The sequence below is a fragment of the Rutilus rutilus genome (assembly GCF_951802725.1).
Source record: "Rutilus rutilus genome assembly, chromosome: 19".
In the NCBI taxonomy this organism is placed as follows: Eukaryota; Metazoa; Chordata; class Actinopteri; order Cypriniformes; family Leuciscidae; genus Rutilus; species Rutilus rutilus.
In genome coordinates, this window is record NC_140232.1 from 8,243,668 (window position 1) to 8,261,266 (window position 17,599).

General features: G+C 41.3%; 1 protein-coding gene across 1 annotated transcript in view; it reads left to right on the top strand.

Annotated features, from left to right (window-relative positions):
* plch2a (phospholipase C, eta 2a) overlaps window positions 1-17,599 on the top strand; it is a 138,880-nt gene that overhangs the window by 80,416 nt on the left and 40,865 nt on the right. The window contains exon 3 of the mRNA XM_084390345.1: window positions 17,321-17,467. Within this exon, the coding sequence (XP_084246471.1) occupies window positions 17,321-17,467 (147 nt within the window). The remainder of the gene's footprint in view (window positions 1-17,320; window positions 17,468-17,599) is intronic.

Below are 17,599 nucleotides of genomic sequence, written 5' to 3' on the forward strand. Positions count from 1 at the left end.
GTTCTTGTGGGATCAAACAAGGAACATCATGGCTTGCAGCCCTGGGCTGGGTTTCCGAGTCTTACGAAGACTCTTAAGGGTATAACTTAACTAAAGGTATACCATTGAAAGGCATGTTCCCCGAACCATACCTTAGGAAGCTGCTTAACCATCTTACGTGCGACGTTACCAGGTGCTGTCCGTGGCGATGGTGTCATGATCCTGTTTCTCTTATCTTTATCTGTCTCCATCTGCTGGCCTTTTTCGGTCATTACTTCCCCGCTCTTTCTCTTTGATGCATTATCTCCCTTTCATCTATCTCAGCTGTTCCTCATTCTCTCATCACACACCTGTTTCCCATCTCCTGTCGTTTGTCTCTCTATTTCTAGTTCTCTCTTTCTCTTCTGCTCTGTCGGATTATTTCCTACCGTCACGTATGTACTGACCATTGAGTTTACTCAGCTTAAAAGTATTGTTTCTAGTCCTGTCTTAGTCCAGTCCTGTCTTGTCCGGTCTGTTCGTTACCTTCCGTATTACCTGATCTGTGCTGTGCCCAGCCGCCTGCCGTGGAGTGTCGCTGAGTGTCCGACGCCTCACCAGTTTCCCTGGTCTCGCTGTGTACCAGTAATCCGGACCTGCCTGTTGAGCTTCTCATAGTCACTATCTGTGATCTCCTTATTCACGAACTGCCTTTGTTATCCGGCCATTGTTGGCTTTGACTTATTTCTATTAAAGAGAACTGTTCACCTGCCATTTCGCCTTTTGGATTCTCTCTGCATATCATGACAGAATAATCCGACCAGATGGATCCAGCTAAAGAGCACCCTATCCAGGCCGCTGTGGAGATTCAGGGGGCCATGCTGGGTAAGCACGAGGAGGAACTCTCCGCTGCCCGCCTTGCCGTTGATACGTTGGCGTCCCAGATTCATGATCTCTCCAGACAGTTCCATCTTCTCGGCACGGACTCGTCCTCCAGCACTGCAGACGCTCCAGAGCCGCGTGTGAATAATCCCCCTTGTTATGCGGGTGAGCAAACAGAATGTATGGCATTTCTGACTCAATGTGAAGTTGTCTTCTCGCTTCAGCCCCTCACCTTTGCCAGAGAACGCACTCGTATCGCCTACATTATCTCTCTTCTCAAGGGACGAGCTCGTGAGTGGGGTACGGCCGTGTGGAACGCTGATTCAGACTGCCTTGATCACTATACCCTTTTTAAAGAAGAGATGTTAAGGGTTTTCGACCGTTCTGTCCATGGTCCCGAAGCATCCCGTGTGTTGTCCACTCTCCGTCAGGGAAGAAGGACGGTTGCGGATTTTTCTGTGGAATTCCGCACTCTCTCCACCTCCTGTGGGTGGAATGAGCCTGCGCTTGTGGCGCGTTTCATCGAGGGACTCAACGCCGAGATCAAGGATGAAGTCCTGGCTCGTGAAGTCCCTTCTCGTCTCGATCCTCTAATTGATCTGGCTCTGCGAGTGGAGAAACGCTTCGAATTTCGACGACGCGCTCGCAACATGCAACCTTCATCCTTTACTCCACCGCTGGCCACCTCCTCTGCCGCTCCTCTCACTGATCCGGAGCCCATGCAGCTGGGCGGGATTCGAATTTCAGCTGCCGAACGCCAGCGCCGCATCGTGAATCGACTCTGCCTATATTGCGGTTCTGACACTCACTTCGTTAACACCTGTCAGGTAAAAGCCAAAGCTCACCAGTAGACAGAGGGTTACTGGTGAGCGCTTCCTCTCTACACCCTCCGCCGCCTTCACGGACTACTTTTTCTGTTCACCTCCGCTGGCCCTGCTCTTCCGCCTCTTGTCATGCCCTGATTGACTCTGGTTCCGAGGGTAATTTTTTGGACGAGACCTGGGCTCTCTCTCATGGAATTCCCCTTGTCGATCTCAAGGATCCCACCACTGTCTTTGCTCTGGATAGACGGATCCTTGCCAGGATTTCCCGTGCCACAGCTCCATTAACTCTCACCGTTTCCGGAAACCACCGTGAGACTATTTCTTTTTTAATTTTTCATTCCCCTAATACTCCTGTTGTTTTGGGCCATCCGTGGCTTGTAGAGCATAATCCTCAGATTAATTGGCCTAAGGGTACTATCCTCTCATGGAATCTTTCTTGTCATGTTAAGTGTTTGATGTCTGCTGTTTCTCCCGTGTCTTCTGTTTCTGTTTTCCAGGAGGAACCAGGTGATTTGTCAGGGGTCCCCGAGGAGTACTTCGATTTGCGAGCGGTCTTCAGTCGTTCCCGGGCCGCTTCCCTTCCTCCGCACCGTCCCTACGATTGTGGCATTGAACTTCACCCGGGTTCTACCCCCCCACGGGGAAGACTCTACTCTCTCTCCGCTCCGGAGCGTAAGGCTTTAGAGAAGTATCTTTCCGAGTCACTCGATGCTGGTACTATAGTCTCCTCCTCCTCTCCTGCCGGTGCGGGGTTTTTTTTTGTGAAGAAAAAGGATGGCTCTTTGCGTCCCTGCATTGATTACAGAGGTTTAAATGACATAACTGTTAAGAACCGTTACCCCTTACCACTTATGTCATCCGCTTTTGAGATCCTGCAGGGAGCCCAGTTCTTCACAAAATTAGACCTCCGCAATGCTTATCACCTTGTTCGCATTAAGGAAGGAGACGAGTGGAAGACCGCCTTTAACACTCCCCTCGGTCACTTCGAATATCGGGTTTTACCTTTCGGGCTGGTCAACGCCCCCGCCGTCTTTCAAGCCTTGGTCAACGACGTTCTCAGGGACATGCTTAATGTCTTTGTTTTCGTTTATCTCGATGATATCTTAATTTTTTCCCCCTCTCTCCAAGTTCATGTGCAACACGTTCGTCAGGTCCTTCAACGCCTTCTGGAGAACAAATTGTTCGTCAAAGCCGAGAAATGTTCGTTTCATGTCCAGTCGGTCTCTTTTCTCGGCTCCGTTATCTCTGCCCAGGGTATTAGTATGGACCCCGCTAAGGTCCGCGCTGTCATGGAATGGCCCACGCCCGACTCTCGTCTCTCCCTTCAGCGTTTCTTAGGCTTCGCCAATTTTTACCGACGCTTTATTTTAAACTTTAGTCAAGTGGTCGCTCCTCTCACCGCGCTTACTTCTATCAAGACCTGTTTTGTTTGGAGTGACGCTGCGCAGACTGCTTTTGATCGCCTAAAATCTCTGTTCTCTTCCGCACCCATTCTCATCTCTCCTGACGTTTCTAGACAGTTTATTGTGGAGGTCGACGCCTCAGAGGTGGGTGTGGGAGCCGTCCTCTCCCAGCGGTCCCCCACGGATGAGAAGGTCCATCCTTGCGCGTATTTTTCACACCGCCTATCTCCCTCCGAGCGCAACTACGATGTGGGAAATCGCGAGCTTCTTGCTATTCGTCTTGCGTTGGGTGAGTGGCGTCACTGGCTGGAGGGGTCTTCGGTTCCGTTCATAGTCTGGACTGACCACCGTAACCTTGAATATATTCGCTCTGCTAAGAGACTTAATGCGCGTCAGGCCCGTTGGTCTCTCTTTTTTACTCGTTTCGATTTCACTATCTCCTATCGTCCTGGCTCCAAAAATCAGAAGCCCGACGCTCTCTCTCGCCAGTTTGCTTCCCCCGAAGTCAAACCCACGGATGAGAGGATTATTCCTCAAGGATTAGTGGTGGGCGCGGCCGTCTGGGGAATTGAACGTGTCGTTAAACGCGCCCTATCTCACTCTATCACGCCTCGCCACTGCCCCAAGGGGTTACTTTTTGTTCCTCCCTCTGCTCGTCGCGCTGTCCTCCAGTGGGGCCACTCCTCCAAGTTCTTTGGTCATCCGGGTGTTAGAGGTACTATTGCCTCTGTTTCGCAAAGGTTCTGGTGGCCTTCTCGGGAACGAGATATTCGTCGTTTTATTGCATCCTGTTCTGTCTGCGCTCAAACTAAGATCAGCAACAGACCTCCTGCAGGTCTTCTTAGACCTTTACCTGTCCCGTCGCGTCCTTGGGCACAGATAGCGCTCGATTTTATTACAGGACTTCCTTCTTCGGGAGGAAATACTGTAATCCTTACGGTTGTCGATCGCTTTTCTAAGGCGGCTCGTTTTGTTCCGCTTCCAAAGCTTCCCTCCGCGAAAGAGACTGCTCAGATTGTTGTCGATCATGTATTCAAGATACACGGTCTTCCCGAAAATATCGTTTCAGATAGAGGTCCACAATTCTCCTCCCTTTTTTGGAAGGAGTTTTGTCGCCTCATCGGAGCCTCGGCCAGTCTCTCCTCCGGTTTCCACCCGCAAACCAACGGTCAGGCAGAACGCGCTAACCAGACCATAGGACGCATTTTACGCAGTCTCGCGTTTCGTAATCCCGCTTCATGGTTCGAGCAACTCCCGTGGGCTGAATATGCCCATAATTCCGCCCCCTCATCTGCCACCGGGCTATCGCCGTTTCAATGCTGTCTGGGTTACCAACCTCCTCTTATTTCTTCCTCAAACACCGAGTCTAATGTTCCATCAGTCAAGACCTTCATACAACGTTGCAAACGAACTTGGAGAGCGGTGAGGTCTGCCCTTTTTAAATCTCGTTCTATCACTCGCCGAGCCGCTAACAAGCACCGTGTTAAGAGTCCTCGTTATGTCCGCGGTCAAAGAGTGTGGCTTTCCACTCTCAATCTCCCGCTCCAATTCTCTTCTCGAAAACTGGCTCCCAAATTTATTGGACCGTACCGCGTTGTCAAGGTCCTTAGTCCTGTCTCTGTTAAACTCAGATTGCCATGTAATCTTCGTCGTGTCCATCCGGTATTTCACGTCTCCTGTCTCAAGCCCGTAGTACACCCTCCACCCCGTCCTGTCTCTACCCCCATCCGCGTCGAGGGCTCCCCTGTCTACCGAGTCCGCAGGCTCCTCGATGTTCGTCCTCGTGGTCGTGGTCACCAGTTTCTCGTTGACTGGGAGGGGTACGGTCCGGAGGAGAGGAGTTGGATCCCTGCCCGGGACGTCCTGGACCGCTCGCTCATTGACGACTTTTACCGCTCCCGCCAGTCTTCCTCCTCTGGTGCGCCAGGGGGCGCACTTTGAGGGGGGGGTACTGTCATGATCCTGTTTCTCTTATCTTTATCTGTCTCCATCTGCTGGCCTTTTTCGGTCATTACTTCCCCGCTCTTTCTCTTTGATGCATTATCTCCCTTTCATCTATCTCAGCTGTTCCTCATTCTCTCATCACACACCTGTTTCCCATCTCCTGTCGTTTGTCTCTCTATTTCTAGTTCTCTCTTTCTCTTCTGCTCTGTCGGATTATTTCCTACCGTCACGTATGTACTGACCATTGAGTTTACTCAGCTTAAAAGTATTGTTTCTAGTCCTGTCTTAGTCCAGTCCTGTCTTGTCCGGTCTGTTCGTTACCTTCCGTATTACCTGATCTGTGCTGTGCCCAGCCGCCTGCCGTGGAGTGTCGCTGAGTGTCCGACGCCTCACCAGTTTCCCTGGTCTCGCTGTGTACCAGTAATCCGGACCTGCCTGTTGAGCTTCTCATAGTCACTATCTGTGATCTCCTTATTCACGAACTGCCTTTGTTATCCGGCCATTGTTGGCTTTGACTTATTTCTATTAAAGAGAACTGTTCACCTGCCATTTCGCCTTTTGGATTCTCTCTGCATATCATGACAGATGGTGCTGAATTGGTTGATATCGATGGCTTGAGAATCAATTATTCTCTCGTGCAGGGGCTGCTTCACTGCATTATGTGAGCAGGGTTCCCGCGGGGTCTTAAAAAGCCTTAAAAGCATTGAATTTATTAATTTGGAAATAATACCTTAAAAAGACTTTAAAAAGTCTTGAATTTTGATGTCTGGGTCTTAAAAACTTCTCCGTATTGTATTTTTCCTCAAAAGTTTCATTTGTCAACCACGATTATTTTGATTAAATAACTGCACGTGATGCCTTCAACACAACACAAGTCACAAGCCTACAAAGTGGAGCTCGCTCGCGTGCTACCAGTAGCCCGGTGCTTGATATGAGGTCGCTCGCCAACAGGCAGTTCACATACCGCAAAAATGTGGGCACGCGGCAAGCGTTATTGAAGCAACGCGCAATTTTTTTCCACCCGCAGCCAGATGGAAAACATCTTCCTTGTTGCTGTGGAGAGTGCGGTGTATGGTTGCTAAGCAACGACAGACGCCACAGGAAAATCAGACCAAATGTTATTAATAATATTAGATAAGCGGATGTGCATTGTAAATGTCAGTAATTCATCTTTTTTGACTCATTCTTTTTATAAAAAAATATTTAAAGGCTGAAATATGTGAGGTTTATCTTTTTATAAAACCATTTTTGTAAAAACATGTTGCAAGACACTCCTTTAAAATCTGGCCATCATTTTTAATAGTATTTTGATGTTTATGTAAACAAAACTTGCATATTGATAATTTTATTTGTTATTTGCGGGGTTTCGACAAACTCGGTAAATTTATTTCATAATAATCGTGAAAATAAATGTTCATGCCATTTCATCTCTAGTTATGATCAACTAAAATCAGCTATAATTATGTGTTTTTACAGTATAATATGCAAACTACAATTTTCTAAAATAATCTCTGAGCCTGTTCAACCTCTATTAGGCTATTAATATGCTGCTTCGTAATGTAAATAAATATGAGATGAAATATATTCTATTAGAGGGCAAGTTTGTTTTAGCCTATTTGGCATGTTGTTGGGTGTGGAAGGTTACTAATGTGATTGCTTTGTCTGTAAATTAAATTAATGCTTTTTCAATTACTGAATTCATTGAAATAAAAATAAAAAATTCAGAATTTTTAATATATATATTTTTTTTGTTATGTGCCGTGTAGGTCTTAAATTTCAATCTCTTTGGTCTTAAAATGTCTTAAAAAGGTCTTAAATTTGACTTACTGAAACCTGCAGGAACCCTGTGTGAGAAAGCGGTGTTCTTTATAAAAGAAGCACTTCAGAAATAGTTGAAATTGCATTTATTAGGACTCATTAGATATTATAAAAAATAATCCAAACTATAATAGCCTATAATAGCCTAGCCTACATATTTTAAAATTGTATCATATACTGCTGCCGCAATAACCATTTCAAATGTTTACATGCTTTCTACTCTTTCCCATTTTTGTTCACTGAGGTGGAGCTGCGATGAAATATTGTTCTTGTAAATACTTTCCAGCATTTCAGTAATAAAAGCATCTTAGGCACGGTGCTCGGCAGTGATCAAAAAGGATTTAAACAGTGAATTTTGAATGTCTTATTGTAAACTCAGAGATGTGGATTCAGACGGCAATTAAATTCCCACACGACCTGTTTGTCAAAAAACAGTACACTGTTAGAAAAATCTGTAGAAATTACAGTATTACTGGCAGCTACTTGCCAGTAACTTACTGTAGATTTAAATTGATGTTATTTACTGGCAACAATTTGTTCAAAATTAAATGAACATTAAACATTAACAAGTATTTATCTTTACAGAATAAAACTAAAATAACAGCCTCATGCAAAGCATTCTGGGAACCAAAATCTGAAGGAAATAAAACAGAAAAAGGTTGATGAAGATTTCTGGTTCCCAGAATGCTTTGCATTAGATTGTTATTTTATAGTTTTATTCTGTAAAGACAAAGACTTGTTAATGTTTAATGTTCATTTAACTTTGAACAAACTGTTCAGTAAATAGCCAGTAAATAGCATAAATTTAAATCTACAGTAAGTTACTGGCAAACAGCTGCATGACTACAGCAATTTTTTTTACAGTGTAGGTACTGATTTGGCCAGGGAATTTTACGCGGGTTTGGGTGAGAAAAAAACACTGATATTATGGCACTAAAATCCCCGACTTGCCCCTGTAAATGTTTAAAATACCGTACCGTATGAGCCCATGCGGAACAATTAGCGTCCGAATAGGACTTTAAAAGCGCTCCGCGGACGGCGCCGTCTTTTAGAACAACTATTCGCTGTATCGCTACCATAGTTTGAGTAAACTCCCCACCACAATCATTCCCTTTAAATAGACTATTAAGCCTTTAATGGTTTGCCAGCTGATGTACCTTTGGATAATATAATTAATTATTCTTTGCATGAAAACACTTGAATTAGCCTAATTAAATACTGTCTGGGTGTATTAAAACTTTAGAATTATATTCGTATAGACCTGCAACAGTGATAAGGTAAAGCTAAGAGTAGTCCAGACCAACATTCCGAACCTCATTAGAGTGTTAGTAGACATGTAGGTGAAACATTACTTATAGTGAACAGAATATGTTAAAGGGACCATCAAAATAAAGTGAAACCTAAAAGGCACTTTAAAGGGGCTATATGTAAGAATGTTCATGTAATAATAATTTGTTTATTGTCAATGTGTAAACCGCTTCTAACGAAACTTGACAAAATGAGACCTTCCTCGACTTCCTAGGTTGTCTATGAAAGCCTGTAGACTGATTTTATCTGAAGGATTCTGAATGTTTTTGCTGGGAAATCAAAAGGATGTGACAGTTACGCGCGCTCCCAAGAGCCTTTCTTCTGTTCAGTGAACAAATGCTTATACAATGTTCAGGATAATGCCAAAATCAGAATCAGAATCAGAAAGGGGGTTTATTCGCCATGAATGTTTGTTTCTGGTGAGGGGGGGTGTAGAACAGGACAGTCCAATTGTCTTTCGAATCGACAGTAGAACTCATTCAGGTCGTTGGCCAGGCGAGAGTCGTTAGTGGTGTGGGAGGCTCTGGGCTTGTAGTTGGTAATCTGCCTGAGCCCCCTCCATACAGAAGCAGAGTCGTCAGCAGAGAACTGATGTTGAAGTCGTTTAGCCTCCTTCACAGCTTTGCTAAACCTTTTTTTCGTCTCCTTGAATCTGTCTCTGTCCCCACTCCTAAACGCTTTCTCTTTCTCCACCCTCAACCTTCTGAGTTTACCAGAGAACCAGGGCTTATCATTGTTAAAATTCACCCTGGTGCGTGTTGGAATACAGCAGTCTTCGCAGAAACTGATGTACAATGTCACAGCCTCTGTATGCTCATCCAGACTATTGGTAGTAGACCTGAACATGTCCCAGTCAGTAGAGTCCAAACACGCCCGCAGGTCCCCTAAGGCCTCACTGGTCCACTGTTTTGATGTCCTCACTGCAGGTTTGCAGAGTTTTAATTTCTGCCTGTAAGCAGGAATCAGGTAGACCATGGCATGGTCAGAGTGACCCAGTGCTGCTTGAGGGACTCCGTGGTAAGCTCTACTGACTGTAGTGTAGCAGTGATCCAGAGTGTTATCTTCTCTGGTGGAGCATTTGATGAATTGTCTGTATTTGGGGAGATCGTGGCTGAGATTACCTTTGTTAAAGTCACCAAGTACGATAACTAGAGAATCCGGGTTTGTTCGCTTCACACTTAGTATCTAATCAGCAAGTAAGCGCTGGGCTTCTTTGACATTAGCTCCCGGCGTCATGTAAACACCGACCAAAATGAACGACGCGAACTGCGACACGAACGACGATGAACATTGCTCTCAGCAGCATGGACGCCATTGTGATGTTCGTTATAAGTATATCACTGCAAAGGTATTTCCAACTTATTTTTAATTCTAAGCAAAGAACAAAAAAGAACTTGAATCACATTCAGTCTCTTGTATGTTACGTGTGCACGAGTGCGAGCACAAGAAATAAGTTGCTGGCTGCAGTTCACTTAGTGACCACCAGTGTCGCTAATAACAAGGGTTTCTGAATTCTACATGTGCCAGAGAAACAAGCGCTATAATTTTGTCTTTGAACGTCCGTTTTTGCAGTAGATCTGTATATTTCTATGGCATCGCTGTCGAAGAGTATTTAGCTGGTGAAGTGGATTTAATTATTTTAGAGTTAACGAAAGTTATAATGGGCATTGATTTGTTTGAAGTGGATGTCATAACAAATGTCAGTAGACCGGGAAGTTTTTAAAACGAGTGGTTTATTCATAAATCCATAAGACCTTACCTTTATGCTGTGGAAATACAAATTGGAAGACAGAACACAATGAGGGCAGTGCTGAAAAGGGGTGGGGCTATAATAAAATGCAACCTTTTGTACATTTCATTGGTTTAAGCAAGTCGCTTGAATCAATAAAGCATGTGAAGGTGGTTTGGTGGAAGTGTGTTTAAGTATAACCCATTCTTGCCTTTGAAAACAGATTGAGTGCTTTTGTTGACCCCATCTTGTCCTTTATATTGACTGCAGTAGCCTGCAGTGTGCTTGTGGGTGCAAGGGTTTCTCAGGTGCAAGCTGGGGTGGAATTTTTTATACAAAGCAGGGAATTCAAGCAGCCAGAGCACTGACATTGTGCCTTTCACCTGGCATTTGCTACTGTATCACAGTGTGACCTCTGCCTTTCCTTTAACCCGCAACCTCATTTGTACATGCAGAACCATTTACACATTATACAGCAAATTATTGTCAACCATCTTGTTTATTCCTAAAACAAATTTTTTTTATTATCTTTTAGCATTTTTTTCCATCTGTTTGTTAGTCACAGTGTGCCCTGACACACATAATACATTTAAATAATTTTGGATGCTTTCGAGCTTTTTTAAAGTGAAATATAACCTGTGCTACCGTATAATTTCCTCTGCCTGCTTAGACAGTGAGGCAAAGAAGGACTCCTTTCTTTCATTAAAAAAAAACACACAAAAAAACAGATCCTTTAAATAATACTTAATTAGACATTAGGTGACGTAGCACACTTTCATCCCGGTACTGTTGTTCCAAACACTGAGCCAGGAAAAACAAAAACCCTTGCCTCACTAATATATGCGTTACCTGAGCTACCTACGCTACCTGGCTCCAAATAAACGCTTGTGAAGTAAAGTTGTGTTAGACTGAGGTGGTAACCATAGCAACAGTACTCAGCTTGAGCGCTTTCCATTAGCATCAGTATGGGACATACAGTAGGTACCGTCATTATTTATTACTTTATTACAGATTTATGCATCACATTTATTTTACAAAAACTTTGTTTTTAAAAGGACATTAAGTAGATATTATAGATTCCTTTAAAAGTTAAGTGAAAATATGCACATTTGCTCATAAAACAATAACATGCTACAGCTAATTTACCTGAAACAAGCTTTATCCCATTTAGCAGTTAACTTTATGCAGTATAAAAGGTTATGGAATCATTTATTGAGTCTTCTTTGTTGTCTATCAGTTCAGTGGATATTCCAGGTAATATATATACACTGTAAAAAAATTCTAACCTCCCCAGCTCAAAATTTTCTAGTGACTGCTCACATCTAAATTTTTCAATTGGCCCAAGTGAAATTCTGTAAATTTAATTTAATAATTTACAGAATTTCACTCGGGCCAATTGAAAAATTTAGATGTGACCAGTCACTAGAAAATTTTGAGTTGGGGAGGTTAGACATTTTTTACAGTGTAGGCTAAATATTACCTGGAATATCCATTTATGCATTGCCTATTTTACCCTCTGTTAACTTAGTTGAGTATCATAAATCTAAACTCTAATAATCAGGGTTAAGGATTGATTCATGAGCAATAGTAACAGTGATGCTTGCTTTAGCAAGAACCACTAAAAACCTGTATGATCTTCCTGTTTATGGGAAAATACAATTACATTACATCATTACTTTGATGTTCAGCTGTTAGAAACAATCATGTAGATGCTTTTATGATTATAGGAAGAGCTGATAAATGGAATAACTCTCTCTCTCTATCTCTTCCTCTGTCTCTGTGGTTCTGGGCGCAATAAGCTACCTAAATCCCCCATCCCTGGATTACAGTTCTGAGGGGATTTAAGTGTCAGCTTGACAGGTGTTGCACAGTCAATAAGTTAGCATCTTTACTAGTACGGCATCTCACAGCATGCCATCGGAAAGACAGCTCCACCCTAGACTGCCGATGCTAAAACTATTCTGATGTCTGCAAGACTATCCATCAAATCCCATGGGTTTAGACGTTTAGTTTGTGTTCTTGCCGTCAGATTTTCTCGGGAAACGTTGTTGGATGGAGGTTTGCCTAGAGCTTTGTTTGAAAGAGTGATTGTAGGGATATAAAGGCAGGAAGTCAGAAGAAGCAGAGCGCGAGAAAGAAATCAAGGACACGCTAGTAAGTCGGCAAAAACTCAAGAGTGATGTGCGCCGCTGTCATGCCTGCCAGTTCGGTCACTTCTGCCGGGATGCCCCCAACATTAGCGCTTGAAATGAAGCCAGTGCCTGCCGCTAACCGGGCAACACCTCTAGCCCGAGTGTCAACCCAAGTGGCAGCAATTGCCTGTTCTAAGGCTCTCCAGAAGCTGACCCTGTCACGACTCATGGCGGGATTCTTTTGGACTGGGGATAAAACTGTGTATGGATCCAAATGGAAGCTAGGCATATTTGGTAAGCGACCAATTAGATAAATTGATTTATTCCTGCCAGTTTTGTATTTCTTTAAATTATTTATTGAATTGTTTCAGTTTAATGAATCTTGACCACTTGTCTATTCATGACCTATTTCCTGTATTTGGCCCAAGTGTTCAAGTGGGCGTGAAGACTGCAAGTGTGTTTAGAACTTTTCATTACACACTAACAACATATTGTTGTAAAACTGTAAGTAATGTTTTTACAGAGCTTTATTTACACATTTTGATTTTCAATGCACTTCTATAAATAAAACTTCTAAATGTCTGTTCAGTAGTACCAGACAACACAATTTGCTTCTAATTAAGTGATAAAAAGCAGAATATTACAAAATACAGTGTTCAACATGGTGGTTTGGTGGAATAGTGTACATACTTACAAATACAAATACATACTCATATCTGCACCAATAAAACACTTTATGTTTTCTACCAAATTACATGTAATATCTAATTAATTTAACTTTAAATTTTCCTCAGAATCTTACCATTTTGGAGCAAATGAACCTGAATTATGGTATACGCTTAGCTTCAAATACTGATTTGAAAGATTTTGTGTCCATTAAGGGCCTTGAACTTTTAACCTTTTAATGCACACACTCTCAAGTGGCCAAATACCACAAGTGTTGGTATTAGGACACCCCCTTACTAATGCATCTGTGGGTGTACAATACATAGAAAAGGTTGGTAAATGGATCTAGCTCATAGAGTGACATCAAAACAAAAGCATCATGTCCATTCATTCACATATTTTAATTTAATTTCTTAAAAAAATAAAAAAAATAAAGGTTTTTATCTAAAATGCTGTGTCTGAAATCCTCCATTCAAGTCTAAATTTGATTAGTTTGATTGAATCTCACATTCCACAGATCACTGACAGTTCTGTTGTCTTCCCACCCTCATGTTGTTCAAAAGCTGCATGAACAAAATAGTGATAAACTGTAAAAACTGCCATTTTTCATTTAATTAAAATGTTGATCACTGACTGTCAAGATCAGTAGGGTTTTTTTTTCCCTTTATTACGAAATATGAAATAGCAATATGCCATATGTTAGACTGGAATTTGAGCCAGTGTACCCTTGTAAAAAGTTATATCACAAAATGTTACAAGTTTTAATATGCATAATGGTCACGGTCATATATTATCCTGTTAACTGTCAGTATCCCTGTTGTGGGTAACTTGGCACACTTTTTATCACATATTTTAGCATCATTCGAAAGCAGAAGAAAAAAAAAAGGTTTTAATTGGACATTGCATTACTATGGAAATGGTACTTTTAATGGTACCTTTTAGCTGGCTTAATTTTTGTGATATCAACGTCAAATTTGGAAAACAACTTGGTTAGTAATATAGCTTTGATTTTCAACTTAATTTGTAAAATATGTATTTTTTATAAAATGGAAAATGTTTAGTTCAGTACATTTGCTTTACAGTAAAGTTAAACAAATAAAATAAAAACTTTTTTACATTTTTTTTTTTTTTTTTTTGAAGCTGCTTTCACTTCTGCAATAATCTAAAGTGACCAATGTTAGATGTGTATTCCAAAGCATTCAGAAATTACAACCATTTAAGTTCAGTTATACAGTATGCTCAGAAAGGGGGTGGACAGTTTACGGGTTATCCTGCCTAGGGCATCCAGTAAACCAGCATTGGAGCCCTCTAAAATAAATGAAAAAAAATAAAAAAATAAAAATAGCAATTGAATGTCATTGCTGTCATAAAATATTAGTTGTTTACTAGCTCTCCAAAATTCTTTCCCGGTTGTTTACCACACACCAGTGTGACATTTGGCTTCATCAACGCAGTGAGACGTCAAGAAGGCTGATTTCTTTTGTGTGGCATGATGGAAAGGCACCTGTTTGTACAAGGAGTGACATATGGGCAATCCCTTTAAGCTTTAATTCCCTGATGGATGGTGCTTGAGAGGTTTACCTTACTTTTCTCTGGCACACATCCTGCAGACGAGCCACTTTGACCTACTATGTGGCAGCATTAGAGGCTCAACTCTGATAAATGGGCTTACAATGGCACCAATCAGTGCATCTTCTTTTGATATTTTGTTGCCAACTATTTTCTTGAGCCAACTAGAGTATATGAGTATTCAAGCTGGTCAATTAGCAACGTGGCTAGTCTATTTACCTAAATTTCCATTCAGGTTCCTCAAACGTTTCAACCATGAACCTGGTTTCCATAGCAACCATTTCAGACCCACTAGAGAAGTGTTTTTGATGAGGTACCACATGGGAGACGCTTGCGTTAGACTGCTTTTGCACAACATGGGATACATTCACCAAAGCACTCTTCTCTTTTTTTTTGGTGTCTACTGTTCTAACAATCAAAAAGCAGTTTGGCTTAACCCCTATTGATTCTGAACTTCCTGCTGTGTGTTCAGCAATAGAGATTGGATCAATTTTAAAGACCACAGATCTTGCGGGCATATTAAGAGAGAAAAAAAAAAACTGCTGGCTGAATTTACGGTGCATTGAGCTGGCATTATCTCACAGAACTTTTGTTAAACCAGGCTACATTCTATTCAAAGGTTTCTCTGGCAAATCAGCCACGAAGGTTGCCGGATCCATTCCACATTTTTAAAATAAATGTTCTTCAACAGTTCTTTGTATAACCTTATGATTGTATAACCTCTTTGTATCAAGAACCATTTTCCGCTGCTCTTGAGTTGCAGTTTAGTTCTTTGGTGAAAATAAAAAGCTCTTGATTTTACTTTACATTTCTTCAAATCAGCACATTATTTTTTTGGGTGGTTTAATCTCCATTTTGACTCTATTTACATTCTTAATGCAAATACCTGGTCTTATTGTAAATGATTCATCAGTGCTAGTTATTACAAAGAAAATAAATGTTTGTCTTATGGCATAAAAAGTGAACTTTTATGACATGCTAAGTCATAATTAGGAGATGAAAAGTCAAAATTCTGACAAAAGTCAAGTAGGACATAAATAACCCTGAAAAAAAGAGGCTAAAAAACCCATTCCAAAAATTCTATTTAGCCATCCTTTGAGGCTTCCATTTTGTGATGTTGCCTTTCAAAATGTTGCCTATAATAATAATTCAGGCAGTTTAACATTAAAGCCAATGACAACAGGCTTGCATTCAGGTCCATTCTGGTATGGAACAGCCACCTTTTATAATCCAGTATTTCCCAACAGATGAAGTCAAGCTCCTACATTTTTGCTTCATTAATATCTTGTTTCACTCAGAGACATGTCACATTACAAAAGGAAAATCCATCCATCCATGTTCGAAAAGGCTTGTTTTATGTACGGTCACAGGGATGCTGGATCCTGGATGAAGGGCCAGTCTATCGCAGGAATGCAATTTCATGTTAACCACAAAGAGATAGCCACTTAAAAATGTATTTTCTGTCATCATTTACTCGCCTTCATGTTGTTCCAAACGCACATGCATTTCTCTCTCCTTTGAAAGAGGTGAACTGTCCTTTTAAAGCACCTTTATATAGATGGTTTTCTACAGAGCTAGAGATATCCTATGAGATCAGGCTGTAAAACATTTCTGGTTCTAATTGGAACTAAAAATAGTGGATTTTTAGTAGTTAACATACTGATGATACTGGAACTCTATGAGTAACTAGGATCACCGCTTAGCTTTAGACAAGGTACTTTAGTCATGCAATTAGTGTACAGTCATTCTGAATAACACATAAGCGTATACACCAATCACTCAAACCTGGATTTAGTGATCTGCTCAAATCTTCTTATATTACATCCTGTCTGTCGATGCTCCCTGCGTAATTATCAAATAAAGAGCCACCTCAGATGAGCTCTGCCAATATTAATACCACATTAATACTAAGAGATGGAAACATAGAGTAATGGCACACTATTGTGAACACTTCACTGATTATTATATAATAGTCTCTCAGCTCATCTGCTGTTTATGTAACAGCGGTCTGTTCTCTGAAGAAACTTCTTTATAAAAGCCAGATCTGTGTTGTCTTAAGTGTTACTTCACACTCTTTCTGTTCATAAGTGCATGAATAATGAAAAACAAAAAGCTTGCAGTCATCTCTGTTCCTGAAGGCAATTTGGTGGAGTAAAGTCTCCTGGGATTTTGTTCTTAGTTTTTTCCTTGCACTGTTATGACACTTTAAGTTCCATGGTTATACTATGTTTCTGGATATGTAGCACAGTGAGGCAATGTAAATGTCAAAGCATCACTGTTCAATGGTACTGCTACAGTTTTTTTTATAAGGAGAACAGTAAATTTGAAATGTTGTTTATGTTGTAACATTGCTTGGTTATTTCAATAAATTCCATTTTCATGGCAGCTTTCATCACAGTGTTAAAACATTAGTCCAGACAGGTTTAAACATTTCACAACTGTGTTGTCAATTGCGGAATGAGCCATCTGGAGAAAATTTAAGAGTGAGAGAATGTGGCAGTTATTTAGAATGCATGATTGTTTCCAACAAGCGGTTGCTTTCACAAGTGCAGTATATGAACCGAGAAATTGTCAATCTTGCCGAACAATTGTTGTATTGTGAAGGAAGATGGATGTTTGAAAATGAATTTGGATTTTGATCAGGTACATAAAGGTCACAGTATTGATTGCTGGCCGTTTCAGGAGCACGTCAGATATTTTGATGGATTGTTGTTAGTCCTCTGGGTAACGGACACATACACAGGACAAATGCTGAAAAATGCTTGGGTGGGGTTTACCTATAATATCATGAGTAGCAGACAACTTAACCTCTGCCATTTGAAATGATAAAAATATCATTGGTGTATGTTCGTTCTCATACACCACAGATATTAGAACATTATCATGTTTTATTTATAGTTTTGGGTGGTAAGGGAGTGCGATATCCAGCCATCTATTGTTTTATTATTATTATTGTTTCGTTCATTCATCTGTTTATGAATTGATTTTCTATTACTATTTTTTCATTGTATTTCTTTATGAAAAAAGTAGACAGTACTGTACAGTAGAAATGCCTGAAATCATCCCTGTCTCTTGTGTCTCTGTTAGTGGAGAAATGCATGAGCTCCATGCAGACGGGCACTCAGATGGTGAAACTGCGTGGAGGATCCAAAGGCCTGGTGCGCTTTTTCTACTTGGACGAACACAAGTCCTGCATCCGCTGGCGACCGTCTAGGAAGAACGAGAAAGCCAAAAGTAAGTCTCATTCTTATTGCTGAGGTTAAGCCTCAACTCTCAATGTACTGTTTTTAATAGCCCTCTCTATTACTGACCACAATGAAAATCTCAGATGTGGCTTTTCAATAGCTCAGAAGACTTGTTAATATG